The sequence below is a fragment of the Gallus gallus genome, chromosome 5, assembly GCF_016699485.2.
Source record: "Gallus gallus isolate bGalGal1 chromosome 5, bGalGal1.mat.broiler.GRCg7b, whole genome shotgun sequence".
In the NCBI taxonomy this organism is placed as follows: domain Eukaryota; kingdom Metazoa; phylum Chordata; class Aves; order Galliformes; family Phasianidae; genus Gallus; species Gallus gallus.
This window is the reverse complement of record NC_052536.1, coordinates 676,396-693,680: the sequence shown is the minus strand read 5'-3', so window position 1 is coordinate 693,680 and position 17,285 is coordinate 676,396. Positions and strand designations below refer to the sequence as shown.

At 49.2% G+C, this 17,285-nt stretch overlaps 1 protein-coding gene across 1 annotated transcript in view; it reads left to right on the top strand.

Annotated features, from left to right (window-relative positions):
* The window catches only part of EPS8L2 (EPS8 like 2), a 40,524-nt gene extending 23,614 nt beyond the window's left edge, over positions 1 to 16,910 (top strand). Inside the window, exons 5-21 of the mRNA XM_015286284.4 lie at positions 1,038 to 1,199; positions 2,078 to 2,227; positions 2,712 to 2,791; positions 2,945 to 3,084; positions 4,013 to 4,092; positions 4,543 to 4,669; positions 4,952 to 5,040; positions 5,968 to 6,042; positions 6,837 to 6,985; positions 7,154 to 7,280; positions 7,493 to 7,608; positions 10,311 to 10,422; positions 10,740 to 10,847; positions 11,874 to 12,015; positions 13,828 to 14,011; positions 14,259 to 14,391; positions 14,737 to 16,910. Coding sequence (XP_015141770.1) covers positions 1,038 to 1,199; positions 2,078 to 2,227; positions 2,712 to 2,791; positions 2,945 to 3,084; positions 4,013 to 4,092; positions 4,543 to 4,669; positions 4,952 to 5,040; positions 5,968 to 6,042; positions 6,837 to 6,985; positions 7,154 to 7,280; positions 7,493 to 7,608; positions 10,311 to 10,422; positions 10,740 to 10,847; positions 11,874 to 12,015; positions 13,828 to 14,011; positions 14,259 to 14,391; positions 14,737 to 14,808 — 2,046 coding nt within the window. The 3' untranslated portion in view covers positions 14,809 to 16,910. The remainder of the gene's footprint in view (positions 1 to 1,037; positions 1,200 to 2,077; positions 2,228 to 2,711; positions 2,792 to 2,944; positions 3,085 to 4,012; positions 4,093 to 4,542; positions 4,670 to 4,951; positions 5,041 to 5,967; positions 6,043 to 6,836; positions 6,986 to 7,153; positions 7,281 to 7,492; positions 7,609 to 10,310; positions 10,423 to 10,739; positions 10,848 to 11,873; positions 12,016 to 13,827; positions 14,012 to 14,258; positions 14,392 to 14,736) is intronic.
* Positions 16,911 to 17,285: the final 375 nt, after the last annotated feature.

Here is a 17,285-nt window from a genome sequence, read left to right as displayed (position 1 = left end):
AGCAGGTATAAACCAATTCTCCTCACTGTTCAGAAGGCAGAGGGTTTGGCATCTCTGCGTGGGTAATATTGACTGTGCAAATAGCTTTTCGTGCAGCATTTTACAATTACAGTAACACTTACCCAAGCACGTTCTTCATATCTGAAGGCACGGCTAATCTCAGCTTCAGCTGCTCACATACCTGCCAGAAGTTTTATTTAGATAGTGCCTCACCCCATACCTTTGCTTTATGAGCACAGAACTGGGCCATCACTTCAGTTCTGCAGTGTTTGTCCTCTTCTCTGGTCTATCCAGTCTTTGTCAGCTATCCAGCAATCACCCGAGCAACAAATTGGTCACCACAAATTCCCTCCGTCCCTAATGTTGATTAAAGACTCGACCCCTTCGTCCTCTTAGGGCTGCCACTGCTTTCAATCTGAGCTTTTTCCCCTTGCATACACATCTCATATGGAACCAGGTGCAACGATAGCTCTCACCCACGCTCCAACAAGGCCACCCAAGGCTCTGTGGATACTCTGGGCCCATCCAACCCGTAAGACATCACCACTGTAGCAAAGAGCTACTGCCTGATCTCTGAAATGGTTATGACTGATCACTGGGAGAAGGCATGAAAACAGGAGGTCACAGGGAGAAAAGCCAGGCAAAACTCACTCCTGTGCTGAAGACAACAAAGGGCAGATGCTTCTCCTTTCTGTAACTCCCCCCTGCCCTACCCTGCTGAGGTTCCCCTCGCATGGAGCCTTGCCAGCAGTCAAAAGCCTGCAGGTGCCACTCGGTTACAAAAGCCTGTATAAATTCAGCGCCAAGTGTGAAGCTTGGATCATTGCTTCAGGACACAGAACAGGGCTGGGAAAGCATGCAAGTGCAGTCATGTAACAACCAGAATGCATACTTTGCACGGCGGCTCTGTTCAGCCTGTGCGATAAAGAACAAATAACTGTCCAAACTTCCAGAGATGGTTTTACCACTGACTTACAATACACCCATCACCAAAGCTTTTTTTTTTTTTACCTGTTCTCTCCCCCTCTCAACTTCAGCATTTGGCCACCTTCATCATGGACAAGAGCGAGTCCATCGTGACAGTGGATGATGCCATCCGAAAACTCCTATTGCTCAACTCCAAGGAGAAAATTTGGACACAGGAGATGCTGCTGCAAGTGAACGACAAGTCCATCCGCCTGCTGGACTGCGAGTCACAGGTAGCCAGAGGTTAACACAGGGGGTTCTGCTCGGGGAAACCATTTGTGAGGAAACCAGACAGGGGTGAATCACTACCAAAATCCACTCCAGGCTTTGCAAGGGCTGGCTGACTCTAATTGGAAGGGTAGGCAGGTGTGGGTTGATTTATTCGTGGCTCCAGAGCACAGATAGTCCAGATAGAAGGTACCTTCAGCTCTGCTCCAAGCAAACAGTATAACTGTTTTCTGTGGGAGTGATGCAGGTCCACCGAGATCTGCACGTAACATATGAGCAGAGAGGGAAGAACTTGTTACTGGTATTATAGAAACATGCAGGATCCCCTGCCTGAAAACTGTGCCTCGTTTTGACAGCAATGCACGTAGGTGCACATAGGGCACCTGCTCTGATGGGAATGAGCATCCAGACAGCAGGAGGAGGGAGGTGCTGCTCTGGTTTTAGCAGTGACGAACTAAACATTGTTTGCCCAAGTTCATCCAAAGAGTCAGTGGAAGGGCAAGCTGCTCACCGCCATCACCCAGCAAGCATCTTTCTTCCCAGTGCTCTGCTGGGATGCACAGCAAGCGGCTGGTGCAGGTAGAGCACAGCATGGTTCACAGGGAGCAAGAGAACTCAAGTTGTTGGAGCCTCAGGAGATGTTTGGCATCCACCCCTCTCCCAGTCCTCCATAGCCCCAAGCCCTTTGCAGATGGTAATAAGTATGTTTGGTGGGTCGAGGAAATCCCAGAGCACGAGCTCAGTCAGGTCTCTCTCTTCAAGCAGGAATCCCAAGAGTTCATTGGTTGGACTGGGTGATCCTGTGGGTCTTGTCCAACCTTGGTGCTTCTGTGATCCTATGTACAGATCCCTGCTGCCCAACCCATCCCTTCTTCTTTCCCAGGAGGAGCTGGAGGACTTCCCACTGCCGACTGTCCAGCACTGCCAGACGGTGCTCAACCAGATGCGCTATTCCTCCATCCTCCTCCTGGTGTGCCAGGATTCGGAGCAGCACAAACCTGACATCCACTTCTTCAACTGCGATGAGGTGGAGGTGAGCAGAGCCTTCCTCGCCATTGGGATGGGATGGGAAATGGAGCTGCTGTGGCCCCCCAAAATCTTTCTGGGCCATGTGAGACGGAGGAACCTGCGCTAAGTAACCCGCAAAGCCCAGGGCGAGGTGAGGGGAAGGAGTGCCACCTGCACGGATGTATCAGAACACGGCATGGCTTTGTACTCCCTTGTTCAAACAAAGGCGTGGATTGGGCAGGCACTGATGGTGGCCAGCGAGAGCTGTGAGCCACCCTAAAGGTTTGCCCAGATATGGGTGCCTTGACACCACCCTTTAAAGGTTCCCCTGTGTTGCAGTCAGCGATGTCTGGCTGCAGACTACCCCAAGGCCAAGCAATCTTGTACACAGAACAAGATGCGTTCCCAGCTCTCTGCCAGCCACTCCTCCCCTTGCTCGCTTGGAGCCTTCAATTCAAGCTTTGCAAAGCACAGCCCTGTAGTAAAAACATTCCTGTTTTATCTTGGAGGCGGAGATGGTTCACGAAGACATAGAAAGCGCCCTGGCAGACCACAAGCATGGGAAGAAAATACGACCACAGACACTCAAGTAAGTACTGCAGGACTCAGGACAAGGGGGCAAGGCAGGCAGTGCACTTAGTATCACCCCCAGCGCTGCATCCCTGCTCCTGCATTCACGCAGGTCTCCTGGAAATAGGATCAGCATCCTCTGACGGGGTTGTTCTGTGCTGTTGCCTTGCAGGGCAAACCAAGAGAAGATCAAGCAGAGACAGTCCATCCTCCCACCGCCACAAGGGCCAGCCCCCATCCCGTTCCAGCACGACATGCGAGGCCAAGCCATGAACAGGAACCGGGTGGCACCCCCTGCCCAGTATGAACCAGGTACTGGGAGAGCTCAGTGAGTCTGTCCCTGAGGGTCAGCCTGGGCGGACAACCTTCCTGAAACAGCCTGGGGCCATTTCAGCCCCACTATTGCCACCCAGTGTCTTTGCACTGTGGTGTGAAGCACCCAAAGAGGTGACAGGCCCTCAGCAAACCGAATGATGGTGTGAAGCTCAGAGCAGTGGAATAAAAAGGTACAGACCTGGTTGGAAAGGCAAATTCCTGGCCCTTGCTAACTTCACAAAGGACACGCGTTTCACCCGCAGCAACTGAGTGGTTTGCATGAATTCTAGAGCTGAGTGTGGGAAGGCAGATTGGAACTCACCCTTCTGAAACCTTATTCCAAAGTCACCCTGACTTCAGTTTGTGCAGGGGCTTGCCTCAATACCAATCATGCAGAATTCCTGGCAGGCTGCTTTCTAGCGGGTGACACCTGCATTCATTTCCAGGTCTTATTTCTTCTTTCTTGGGGAGCTCAGGGCCAGAAGACAGGCTCAGAGTTGCTCTGACCACACTTATGTATATGTGGGATGCTCAGCAATATCGGGGCAGCTCTTCAGCTCCTCGGTGGGCCTAAGTTCGCATAGATGCATTGAGGGCAAACAAGTGGGAGCCTCCCAGCAGCTGGGGCTTGCAGGTCTCTGCCTGTAGCTGGTAGCTGGCTGCTCTCCGTGATTCATCCAGTGCTCCCATCTGAAAACAGGCAGCGTACAGACACAGGTGCTGCAATCCGTGGCAGATTTAATCGGCACCTTTGATCACCTCCTCCTGCCCTTTGTGAGCTTCTGAGGTGCTCTGGGAAGGAAGGAAGGAAGGAACAAACAAACACAGCCAGGCGTCACCACCCCTGGGTTCACTGTGTTTGATGGAGCCAGTCTTCAATCTTCCACGGTAAGAAGTATTTTTCTCTCCCCTTCCTTGTCTGCAGACTATGAACGCCGAGGCTCTGCCTCCCAGGACCACGAAGAGTCCCGAGCCATCTTAGCACAGAAGATTGAAAAAGAAACGGTTGGTAACGAGAACAGCAGGCAGAGGGAAAAGGGGAAGACAGGAAGGAAGCAAGGGGCTCCTCCGTGAGCCGGCATCTTATGCGTTGTTCAGCCATTTTTAAACTGATGTCTCCTGCTTAGAAGGGAGGGCAAAAGCAAAACTGCATCGCAGGGTTAGCTGCCATCTCCTCTGCTGGCTTCAGAGGGGTTCTCCCCAGTGCACAGTTCTCCCTTGGGGTTATTTTCCAAAGGCCCATTAGCTAGGAGCCCATTATCACGCTGGCAAGTGTAGCAGGCAAAGCAAGGCACAGCTTTGTGCTTGGAAAGGGGTGAACCCAGCCTAATTTTTTGCCTGAACTCTTCACTCTTCCAGGAAATGAAGTAGGTAAAGACGTAGGATTCTTGTTTCCCACCTGTGCACAGTTTGGGCTCTTTCTCACCTGTGTTCGTTGCATTTCTGTTCTCACAGCAAATCCTGAACTGCACTCTGGATGACATTGAAGTCTTTGTTGCCAGGCTTCAGAAGGCTGCAGAGGCATTCAAGCAGCTCAACCAAAGGAAGAAAGGGAAGAAGAACAAGAAGAAAGGCCCAGCAGGTACAGTGCAGCAGCTAGAACAGATGGGGAACGTGGGGGCACAGATAAGGTTGGGAAGCCTCAGCTCACCAGGCAAGTCAGCACAGCACTGCATCAGTTTGCAATACGCCATTTGGAAAGTCCTGCTGGTCTCTAGGGACTTAGTGCAGAGATTTGGCTTCTCTCAATCCATAGATGTGCAGCACCTGTTATTGCTGTGGCTTTTGCATGCCAGCAAGGCAGACCTATCCCAGAAAGGGACACGCTAATTAAACTGTCTTTCTCTCTGCATTCTTGATAAAGAGGGGATGCTGACTCTTCGAGCAAGACCCCCAAGTGAGGCTGAGTTCATCGACTGCTTCCAGAAAACCAAACTGGCTTTTAACCTCTTGGTAAGACACTGGGGATGTTCTCATCTTAGGCAGCCACATTCGCTGCAGTAGCAAGCATGTGCAGTGAAACGTGTACCGAAAGCACTATCAAGGGACAAAGGTGTGAAATTCAGATTCTTCTGCCAGAAGCAACCACAAAACAAACATTGCGTGGGGTTTGTGGAGGTGCCTTTAGCCAAGCTGTTAAACTGAAACCAGAAGCCTGAAGTCCAACCATTGGAAAAGGCACGTGCCTTCCGCTGCCATGGTGCACACAGTGGGCACCTGGCCCCATCTCACAAACGCTTTGAGCTGAGAGGAGCCACCTGCTCCTCTGCCCGTGCCTCCCTTCTCTATATGCCAAACCAAGCATTTGTGCCCCTGCTTGTGAGGCATCCCTCGTTGCTCCCAGATTCCCAGCTCCTACTCTGTTTCTGCTCTTGAAGAGCTGTACCAGGAGGCGTTAAGAAGGAGACGACGAGCTGGAGCACGGAGATGTTCCCAGTGCTGCCAGCACTGCTTAGACAAGTATGTGAGACCAGGAGGGTAATGAGGCAGAAGGACATTTCATCAGCTCTGAACTTGCTCAGCGAACAAGATCCTTCCTGAAACCTTATCAGTAAGGAAACCACAGAGACTGTAAAAAAATAAAGCCCGAGGCAGGACACAAAGATGCAACCTTTTCTTTTAGAAGCAGGTATTCATACAGTTTTGCCTGCTTGGGATGAGAATTGGTCAGGCACCCTGCTAAGGCCACGGCCACGCACCCACATGCAGGTCTTGCACTTGGCTATCCATATACCCAGAAGCCTGCAAAGAGAGAGTGGGGGAAAGTAAGAAGGCGTGTAGGAATCAGTGATCATCAGGGGGCATGAGCCCCCATGTCACAGGACCCTAACCAAAATCAGGTTGGGATTGAAGTGGGGTTTTCTTTCTTATCTTTTTCAGGCCAAACTGAGAAAGCACATTCAGAACCCCAGCGCTTCAGAGTTGGTGCATTTCCTCTTTGGGCCACTGGAACTGGTAAAACCAATTCGCAGGTTTTGCTATGAATTTGCTTTTTATTTCCAATGTTGCTTTTGCAGCTAAATTGTGCAGAGAAATCAGAAAGGTGCTCGGAACCTTCCAAAGCTTTCTCAGTAAGCAGCAGCACCAGCGTCCCTGCTTTCTGATCTGATTTCCAGCCTGAATTACACGCACAAACCCAAGCAAATGCAAACATTTCCACCACATTCACAAAGACTTACTGTGAAGAGTGTGAGCCAGCTCTGGTTCTTGTTGGGAACCTGCCTGATCTCACCTTTGGGCAAACATGGTTCAGTGTTTGCACTGAAAGGAAGCAGCAGGAATCCAGCCTAGAGAAGAAACCAGAAGTGATGCAGAAATACCGAGAGGTTTTCCATTTTCCAGCGTGGCAGTTTGTGTCCTTTCTCCAGCAATGGCTGATTTTTAAGGTTTCTTTGAGTCCAGTAGAAAAATTATCGCATTCCTTTGGACTGTTCAGATTTCTGCAGAGATTTAGGTGGATGTTTCTTGAGACAGCTAATGTAAACATTAGCTGCTGCCAGGCCATTCCATGGCATGAAGGCTTTCATTGGATCCTTTGGAGAATGTAGTCAGGAATATTTGCCTTATTTGCCTGTTCTTTCTTTATACAGTCTAGAAGGTATACCCTCTTCCTTTGGAGTGGGCGGGCATAGAGAGTCCAAATGCTCAGAGCGACTGATTTTTCTGTCTTTGGTTTCTGTTTCTTTCGTGATATTTTGAACCTTTCCTGCAAAGTCTCTCATACTCCTCTGTGTCTGTGTGTAATTCAGATCGTCAGTAGCTGCGGCGGCCCCGAGCTTGCCCGGTCTGTCATCAGTCCACTTCTTTCTAAAGATGCCACAGATTTCCTCAGAGGACACCTGACACCAAAAGAGATAAGCCTCTGGGACTCCCTGGGAGAGGCGTGGACCAGATCCAGGTGAGGACAGAGCTGCTATCTCACCAGCATCCGCAGGCTCTTCAGGCAGGGGATGCTTGGTTTTACAGCCACGTCAAGCCCTGGCTCTCTCCCTGGCACACAGTACCGGGTGCTTTGTGACAGATGTTACTTTCTCACCACGTACTTCTTCCCTGCTTCATGTCCTAGGGCTGAATGGCCCCGAGAAGCAAACATTCCCACCTACATCCCCAAATTCCGCAATGGTTGGGAACCGCCCATAGAAATCTTCCGCGGAGCTCCCTGGGAAATAGACATCGGGCACTTGCAAGAAGAGGTGAGTTTTGTGCTCCGGACCATCCCCTCTTCCTTTCACCCTTCCTCTCTCTTCTTCAGAGGGATCTGCACAGCCTACAGCTAATTTCTCTGGCCTCTGCCTTTGGCACCAGAGGAACCCAGCGAGAGCAAAGCCGTCAGGCACTCCTTTCCCTCTGTTGTTGCAGCTTCCCCCCTTTCCTGGCACCACTGACTCCATTTCTCCCCTTCCAGCTATCATCAGCCAATGGATATCCCTACCGTAACTCCTCCCTCAAGCGTGGCCAGGCAGCTGATCAGACACAAGCTGTGGATGCCTTTAAGCAGAACGTAACTCAGCATGTAAATAGGTAAGGCACCAACACCACCCTGCAAAACAGGGCCTTGGCCTTCCCCAGGTAACCTCAGCAGCACCCACAGCACCACATCGTGATAACAGGGTGTTTTGGCAGCCTGACGGATGGGCTTGTGGGCAAGGTAGAGAGAACTTTTAAAATCAGGTCTACAAGGAAATGAGTTGCACGTTCCTCGCCAGGAGAGGCAAAGCTCCTGGCCGGCCTCATTAGTCTGTCTGTATGTCATTCCATAACATCCACCCAGCAAAGCGATGCTAAGCATCCTGTGGCTCTTAATGTCTCCCCAAGACCTCCGAGCTCCAACAAACTCTTCCCAAATTACTGATGAATTCCTTGCCACGCTTTGCTTTGCAGTGATTTGACATGAAGTGCCCTCTGCTCAAGCACAGGCCTGGATTACACTAATGAGCCATGAAATGTTAAAGGCTGGAAGTCCAGTCACAGCAAAGCAATTAACCACGGACTTTTCCAAAGCCAGCACTGGGCTGGAAAAAAAAAGCTTAAAGACACACTGTTTGTTTCATGTTTTGGTGTTCTAATCCAAAAGATTTACGAGCTCTGCTGCTGTTACAAAATGTTCAGATCCGCAGTAAAATCTTCAAATCCAATTGCAACAGCAAAAGAACTTATTCTTCCCATTTGCCCCCCCAAATGTCCTGGTGGGATCATAAAAAGGTGCAGAAACAGTGCGCCGAGTGGGAGAGAATTATGGTAACGGATTCTCTTCTCCAATTCTACTTTTGATCAGCGATGCTATGAAAAATAAGAAATCAGTTTACATGAGAACCTTTAAGCCCCTCTTAAGTGAGTGGTAGGCATTGGAGAGAAGAAGACAGTTTTACCTGTTAGTCTTAGCATGGGTAAATAATAAGGCATAGAATCATGGAATGGCTCAGCTTGGGAGGATCATCAGGTTGCACAGGGGCCCATCTGACCTGGCCTAGAACACCTCCAGGAAGGGGGGCGTTCCTTAAACAGCCTGAAGTTTGCCCTCCTGAGGTTCCGGGTGCTGACTCCACTCTTTGGCAGGCCCGCATTCCTCAAGATCACCAACTCAAGCAGGGCATGGTCGCACTGAGTGGAATACAGAATAGCAGCGTGCCATTTCGCCAAGGTGACCATTTCCCTGCAACACCACCCAGCCTAACTACAGCACGAGCTCATGGAAGAGTAGATGAGGATGCCTTTTCTCCTTTTTACCTGCCTTTCAGACTATCAACAGTGACTTTTCCTTATGTTATATGTAAGAAAAAAAAAAAATATCCAAGTTAATGGCACTGAAGCAGATGCTATAATTGAGAATGTTTCCACGACTCTTCAGTCCAGAGCAGGCTTCAACCAAGTCTGCTCAGATGACTGCCAACACCACAGCCCTGGGATAGAGTATTTCCTGCTATAGTTTTCTTACCAAGAGACTCTATATTAGCGAGAGCACCCATGCATGTATTATTATTTATAATAGGGCTCTGGGCTGCAGAGAAGCGTCATGAAAGCCCTAGGCAGTATTATAATAAACAGTGATGCTCTCTCATGTAAAACCTAGATGCATGCAAAGCATGCATTACCCTCACACTCCTCCAGCTGTCCCCTTTCCTCATGACCCATTTACATTCTGGAATGGTACAAAATAAGTCATTCCTGTGTAACTCAGGCTTTTCACCCCTCTCCCTGCCTTCAGGGCACTGCGTGGTAAGGCCACCACTCCCCTTCATGACTGGTAGATTCCATCTGCCTGAAAGACTGCACCAAACTTCTGTAACTAGACTGAGAGCCACCCTAAATCAAGTGAACTGAAGGCTATGCTGCAGAATTAAGTGTGATACCAAGTCACTGAGCTAGTGGGTTGCACCTTTTTCAGCCCACCTGCAGCTATACAGCTGGCTTCATCGAGTTACACGGGCCTTGATATGAACTGGCGTAACTCCACTGGAGGAGAACCTCACGCCCTGCTGGCATGTTTGTTGTGAATATAAGCAGCTGGAACTCCCTTGCACTGTGTACCTGCTTGCCAGTCATAGGCAGAAAGAGCCACAAAATATGCATTAAAATATTTCCTGCCTACACTTACGCAACCAGGCCATGCAGCTTTACCCATGCAGCAGGCATATTTGGGATTAAAAAATAACACTATGCCCATCCCAAGCAGAGGGAGGAAAAAATAGATGACATAGGCACATTTTTGCCTAAGCCAGGAAAAAAGAGAAAGAAAAAAAAAAAAAAACAAAACCAACCACATTTCAGCTTGGGCCAAACAAAATCTTTCATTTCACATTTCCACTTTGGACAGCCTACCACGTTTGCTTCTCCTCTCCAAACTAGAAGCTGGTTTAACACAGAAAGCCATGCATTCTTCTGCCACAGATCTCCAGGCAAAATACTCGAATGCTTTTCTCCTCCCACCATGTGCATCTTAGAATAGAAACATTCAACTCACTTTTCCTATGGATCTGCAGAATTCTCTTTCAGTAGCTCAGCGTTGCCTGCTGGAAAATAAAGGACAAAGCACAGATTTCCAGTCAGTTCTACCCATGCTCGTGTTTGACACCCCTTCTCCCTGCTTTGGGAGCAGAGGGGCACTTCCCCTCCTCGCACAAACACAACTGGTTCCACCTGCACTTGCACAACTGTCTGGACCTGCGTGGCCTTAGCTCTTCAATAGGCCTCCTTTGAAAATGCTTTTTTCCTCTCTCCTGCAGGAACTTTGAGGCGCAGGCAATGGCCCAGCCGAAGAGATATGCCAAAATCCGCTATGATTTCACAGCACGGAATGCCAATGAACTCTCAGTGCTGAAGGATGAAATTCTGGAGGTGAGCAGCGTGCTCAGAGGTGCGCCCCCCTCCCCTTGTAGGAACAGGGCAAAGACCTCAATGACAGAGAAACAAACCCCGGCAGAGCTCTCCTATTCATCAGCCCCACCGAGCTCTCCTATTCATCATTAGGATAAGTTGTGATGCTTTCCAGGAAGGGCTTCACTCCTGAACTGCACGTCAGTGCAGCAGGTCTGCTTGTCTCAGCAGTGTCATTCCGACCACTTCAGTGTGCCATTTCTTTCCGCCGTGTCCCACTTACATAGGCCAGAAATGGGATGGTCTCACCAGCAATCTTTTTCCCCTCTCTCTGTCAGGTGCTGGAAGACAACAAGCAGTGGTGGAAGTTGCTCAACCGGAGCGGGCAGGCTGGTTACGTCCCTTATAACATCCTGGATGTGGTGAAACTGGAGGAGCTCGAACAGGTGTGTAGCCAGGTGATGTTAATTGCTAGCCTGCAGTAGGGCATAATCAGCCACTAGATTTCTTAGGATACCACACGCAGGACAGCAGGAGCCCTCACAAGCACGTGAGCTGGGGTCCAGGAGGTTCCTGTGATGAACTCCCACATTCTGCCATCGTTTCTCTCCCCCTGCACTGCGTGCAGCCATCCCAAGCAGATAAAAGGTCTCACACAGAGCTGTCCCCAAATATCTGCTGGCTATGGTGGCTTGAAGTAGTTTCACCTTTTGCTGGTGCCTTCCCCCCAAGCTCATGTACTTCTCAGCCTGCAGTTTACCACCTCCTCAGTTGTGAGACTGATGTTTTCAGGGCTGTACTGTAAGCAGGATGAGAGAGCGAAGGCAGCCATAAGAGCACTTTTTGCCACCAAAGCATTGAGGGTCGTTGTTGTTGTTGCTGTTGGGAATTTAAGGCCGGACAGTTCTCTCACCAGTTCAGCTCAGCAGTGGGAACAAACTACTGGAGTAGAGGCAGACTGAAACTCCAGCCAAGTGAGCGTTAAGTGAGCACCACTCTCAGGCACCTCGCATTGCAAAAACGTGACAGAGAGCTCCAAATGCCCGAAGGAAGCATGGAGTTTCTTCCCCCTTTTGGTGTTTCTCAAGTTGGGCAAAGGATAAGGTGCTCCAGAAGGCCTTTGGACAAAAAAGTTTAATCAAGAAAATATCAAAAGCCTCTTTCCAGACCGCTCTGGGCACTTGGCAATAGTCCCACTCGACATCCAGCTACTGGAGCATTGGTGTTTTAGCTCCAACTGGGACTGGGGCTTGTTTTCTTCTTGTGCTTATTCCTGTGAGGCCCCAGAATTGAACTCAGTTCCACGCAGCGCTTCCTGAGTGGGGGAAGACCCTCGCAGGGAGGACACAGCAATTTGTCCCTCCATCTGTTACCACGGCAGGGAGACGAAATATCTGAAAACAACAAATAAATGTAACGCAGGAAATGACACAAAGAAATGTTCTCACACGTTTATTTTCTTGATCACCTAGGCTAACCAGAGGTACAAAGGAGACCCGAGTCCCAGAGGATACGGGCCATCCAGCCCGACTCACAAGCTGCCTGCCAGCTACGCTGGGGATAAATGGGGAAGTGAAATGTTGTCACGCAACTCTCCCCAGGATGCCAAAGAACGTATGTGCCTCCCATCGTGACTCTTCTACACCACGCGTGCTGCTCTCAGGCAGCTCTGTGTTTCAGGACTTTTTAGTGAACGTGTGCTTGTGTCTATCCCCTGCCCCTGTGGTTTCCTCTCTTTCTTTTCCTCTGCCATAATGACCTGCCTGCTGTGTCCATGTGCATGTGGCCAGGGCGACCTACCAAATGCACGTCCCCACTCATGAGGCTTTGCAGCTTTAGTGATACGCACGAGAGCAGCAGTGGTGTTGGGAGAGATGTAGGGAGGAAATTCCAGCCAGCAGGGCAGCCCTGAGGAGCTCACTGACTGAGCTCAGCCAGCTGAGAAAAGGAGGGCAAAAAGGTGATTTAATATCGACTTAACCCTTCTTCCAGCTTGACCTTCCTCTTCCCAAGGAGAGAGCCTCCTCTCCTTTCAGCATGATTTGTGTCCAAGACCATCCCCACTCAGGTCAATCCCTTTCTCTCACTTCCTTTGCTGCTGTCTCCTGTCACACATGCGGTGCCCAGCTGGCCTGTTCCTTCGAATGGTTCCAGGGAAATCCCAGCCACCAGATCTGTCATGTATGAGATGTACATCACACCTGCCCTCTGCACAAGCTGTACAGACACACCGAACATGAGAAAGACGAGGAGCCTTGCTCACCTCACCCCCTTCCCTCACCCTGATCACACTTGTAGCCTACTGGCTGCTGAAAGCCATAGCCAGAGCTCATCCCCTCTTCACCTCCTGTAATCTCCTGGAAGCAGAAGCTCTTCTGGGACAGTGGAAAGCCCCACAATACAAACATTGTAGTCACATATCTATTAATAACACTGAGTTATTCTCCTCAGTCTTGAGGGGTTTCGTGGAAAGAGTGATACTGGGTGATGTGTCACTGAAGCTCTACTAGTCCCTCCCAGTTCAGGCTTCCTCCCACTTCTATTTAGTTGCGAAGCAAAAGCTGAAGGTCTGAAGATTGGGATCTGCAGATTATCAGAAGTCACAGTGAGGACTGGAGAGTGCAGGGAGCAGGACTACAGCTTAAAAAGAAGGCTCTAATCGTAGGCGATCACATCAGCTAATGGCAAAGAGGCGATGGGAAGAAAATAGACAGCAACACAGGGACACAGAAAAATGGGAACCTGCTTTCAAAAACACAGTTAGGCCTCTCTGACTTCTGCTATCTCATGTGCTCTGGGTTTTCTTTTCCCCTCTCTGCCACTGAGTTGGCAGGGCAATTTCCTTATCTCAGTAGCTGGAAGGGAACTAAGTAACCCAAGACAGGAAGATGATCATCTAAAGCAAAAACACAACAGCACCGCAAGACAATGGAGAGTCCCTTGTCACCACCTGACAGCACTGATGGCAGCAAAGTCACTGCCAGACCAGGTGTTTTACACTGCTGAGCAAAATTCTGCTAGGCTTGAATGAAGCATGATGAACAGGAGAGGGTAGCAACAGAAGGAACAAGAGATGAGTCGCAATATATTTTTCTGTACACTAGGTCAGAGTATGTGCTTACTGGCACCTAGCTGAAGCAGCTCTGTAGGTTTGGTGACCGCCGTGCAGATGATGGGCATTTGGCTGTTGCTTTGGTGATACTTCCTCTCCGTCATTCTGGAGGAGAACTGGAGAGATCTAGCTTTCTTCCAAAGAAAAAGTGGTGTTTCAAAAGCCAAAAGAAACTGACAGGCTTGGGAGGAAAGGCAAGGAAACCCTGCTCCATCAGCTTGCCACCATCCAAAACCTTGATCATCTCCCTCTACACATCTGTTCTTGATCACAGTTTGAAGGTGCTCTAAAAAGTGTGCTTTGTTTCCTCACAGAACTTCTGCATCAGATGGATGAGGTGAACGATGAGTTGCTAAAAAAGATTACAAACAGTAAAATTCAACCTCCTCAGAGGAATTTCAGAGTGGAGAAGCCTCAGGAAGTTTTTGTGCCCCTCACCTTCGAATCCAGTGCTGAAGAAGTCAAAGCGTGGCTGGAGGCAAAGTCATTCAGCAAAGGGTAAGATCAGCACTGCTGCCAGTTGAAAGGTTGGTTCTTCATTTAAGGAAGTGCATTTTGAGCCCACATTGGCTCTCTTCTTTCTACGCTGTCAAGTAAATACCATCTTACAGTACAGCGAGTAGATCTAACGGCAGCTGCAAATAAAGCCATGGTCCTGCTGATCCTCACAACTCACAGCCAAATCCTTCACTGGTGGAGGCCACATATGGCGCTGGTTTTATCTACTGGCTTTGTGTCTTCCCAGGACGGTGGAACACCTTGGCATCCTTACTGGAGCTCAGCTTTTCTCCCTGAACAGAGAGGAGCTGAAGAAAGTGTGTGGTGATGAGGGGAACCGAGTGTACAGTAAAATCACGGTGGAGAAAAACCAGCTGGAGGTAAGCAGCCGTCTGGGCAGCTCCTACCCAAAAGGATGCCTGTATCAGCAGTGTTGGATGTCCCGTTAAACAAGCATTTTAAGAGTGCCATTTAAAAAAAGGCAAAATCCAAAGCAAGCAACCAACAAAAACAGCACTAAAAATGATGAGAATCCTTTTAAGCAGAAGGGTCCCAAATCTGTAAGGCCAGATCACTATGGCTCCACTGAAGAGTCTGCCTTTTTGCTGTTCCCTCTGATACTTGCTCTTCTGGAATTAGTTAGATATTATAATACTAAACCACAGCTTGAGGATAACATTCAAACTTCCTTTTTTTTATTATTATTTTTTTTGTTTCCATTCTAGAAAAACAGAGGGGAGACAGAGCTCCAAGAAATCATGAAGCGTCGCCAGGAGAGGATTGATTCTGCTAATTAAAATCTATCTGCTTTCTTTCAGCTCTTAGTCGTAGTAGTGCAGAAAAAGGGAATTAAAGCAATGACCCCCAGTCTAGACAAGAGACAGCAGTGCTCCACATTTAGCAGTGTAATTGCCATCAAAGGGACAATTCCTCAAACACTGTTGATAAGGATAGACACTAAGACCATATCCCGTTGGGAAAGGTGTTTTAATATTGCATGAAGTTTTTTATATATATATATATATATATATCTATATCTATATATTTTATACTGAAATTGTATGTGCATGTGATCAGAACAGACGAGGTATGAATGTATGACAATGGCTGGGTTCAAGAAAACAAAACAAAACAATACAATACAGAGCTTTTAAAGCAGGGCTGTCTGTGCTCCCAGTCCCCTTGGGAGCAGAGGGCATGGCACCCAGCACAGAACAAGCCAGCCTGAATGCTTAGAGGAGTCTGGACCACAGAAATAGCTCCTTTCCCCCACCCTTCCTGTCCTTCTTGGTGGCAGATATCCCCTGCAGCCCACAGCAAAGGCTCGGTGTCAGATCACTGCCCTTTCTGTCCTCACGTGCCCTCTCGTTGGACCAGGTTAGAATTGCAACACGCCTTCCCTAAGACTGGGATGCTTCCTTAAATACCCGTGCCCGTGAGTGCTGCCTTCCAACAGTGGAAATGGGCTTTGAAGCGATTTGAATCTGCAAATAGGTGAGCTCAGCCTGATCATCCCTGCCTACCCAGAGGCTGGGGCTCTCAGCCCTTCACCTTGGCGCTGATCCTGGGCCAGAAAGCTGCAGTGCTGCCAAAGCCAGGCCTCAAACAAGGAGAAGATAAGCCCCTGCTGTTTGCTCACACCCAAAGCCATTCCCAGGGTGGGCACCACTCACCCTCACCTTCACGTTTTCATTGCAAAGAGTAATCTGAGATGTTTCCTCAATAAGGAATGGCTGTTTTCATACCAAATCAGTAGCCACACGGAAAAAGAAAAAGCAAAAAGAATTCTGATTTAGTAGATGCTGCTGTTCTTCAGTTCTTCTTTCTCTCATTAACGTTATGTGCATATTTGTGCATCTTTCTAGTGAAATGTTCCCTCACTCTTACAATCCACAAATAGGGACGAGGGAAAAAAATCCCTTTTCCTAGAGGTATAATCAAATGATTGTGCATCAGTAATTTGCTCAAGCTCAAGCGAGCGTATGGTAGATTTCCTGCCCACAGCAAGGTGGACTCACTGTATTTATATCTGTATTTTACTGACAGACAATCTTGCAAAGAATGCACTCAAACAAATATAAGAGGGGGAATGCTTTGCCTTTCTCACTCACACTAACTGGTTGGATGGGTTCAGGCCCAGATGGCACAGAGCCGTGTCCACGTGCTCTCCTTTAGGTGCTGTGAATGGTCCCACTTCCTTCACAGAGCACAACCACCCCCTGGAAGGTGACTGTCTCGGCATGATTTGGGCCTGTGATTGCTCATTCAATGGAAAGAAAAGCCGTGCAGGTGGCTGGGGGACAGATGTCTCAGTCTGAGAACACCGATTTGTTCCCAGTTTGTTTTGCTTGTCTTTGAATTGGACGCTGTTAGCATCAGCAGAGCTGGGGTGCAGGCAGGGAGCTTCAAGGCTTATGAAAAGGCTGGGATTTGCAAAAGGGTGCTCACCTTGCCAGGGAGAGGTGAAGAGGACACTTCTTCAGTGCTGAGAAGCTCGGGCTCTGGATTTGGGTGGAGATGAGGAGCGGGAGTGAACGCTGGTGAGCCATTGGTGGTGCAAGCACAGGAGGCTGAATCAACCCTACAATTAGAATGAAAACGAGCGGTGAGCTTGGAAACACAGCGCCATCCTTGTGTTTGTGTGTGAGGCTGCACAGAGTCAGCAGAATTACAGCGACTTGGGGTTGGAATGGAAGCTTTTCTTACAACAAAAGTGTCTGTAAGCCTCGTTGGGGGTCACTTTTAAAACTCCACGTGACTGAGCTGTGCATCTGCTCTATTTGTACTGCCTGCAGATAATGCTATAATGCACTGTACATTGATGTAATTGAACGAAGGAGAAAATAATATAACCATGCATTGTATAAGATTTATTAAAATAGTTAAGTTATACATAGAACTTCATCTCTGTCTCTTGCTTTTGGGTAGCAAGGCAAGCAACGGGACTTGAAGCGTTGCTAAGAGCTGTCTTTTCCTAACGGCTTGTGGCTGTGGGTCTGGGACACGCAGCTCAGTGTCCGGATGGAGGCCAGTGACAGCACCCGGGGGTCCCTGCTGGGATCGTCAACACCTCCATCAACGACATCGCCACCGGGATGGCACCAGGCTGCATCCCACGTCGCCAAGGTGACCAATCCCCGCCCTTCCCGAGTCGCCAAACCACCCAATGACGAGCTTCCTTCCTCCGCTCGCCTCCCCGCGGCGCCCCCTGCCTGACTTGTCCCCGCGCCGCCGATTGGCTCGCAGCAACACCCACCGGAGACGGGATTGGACG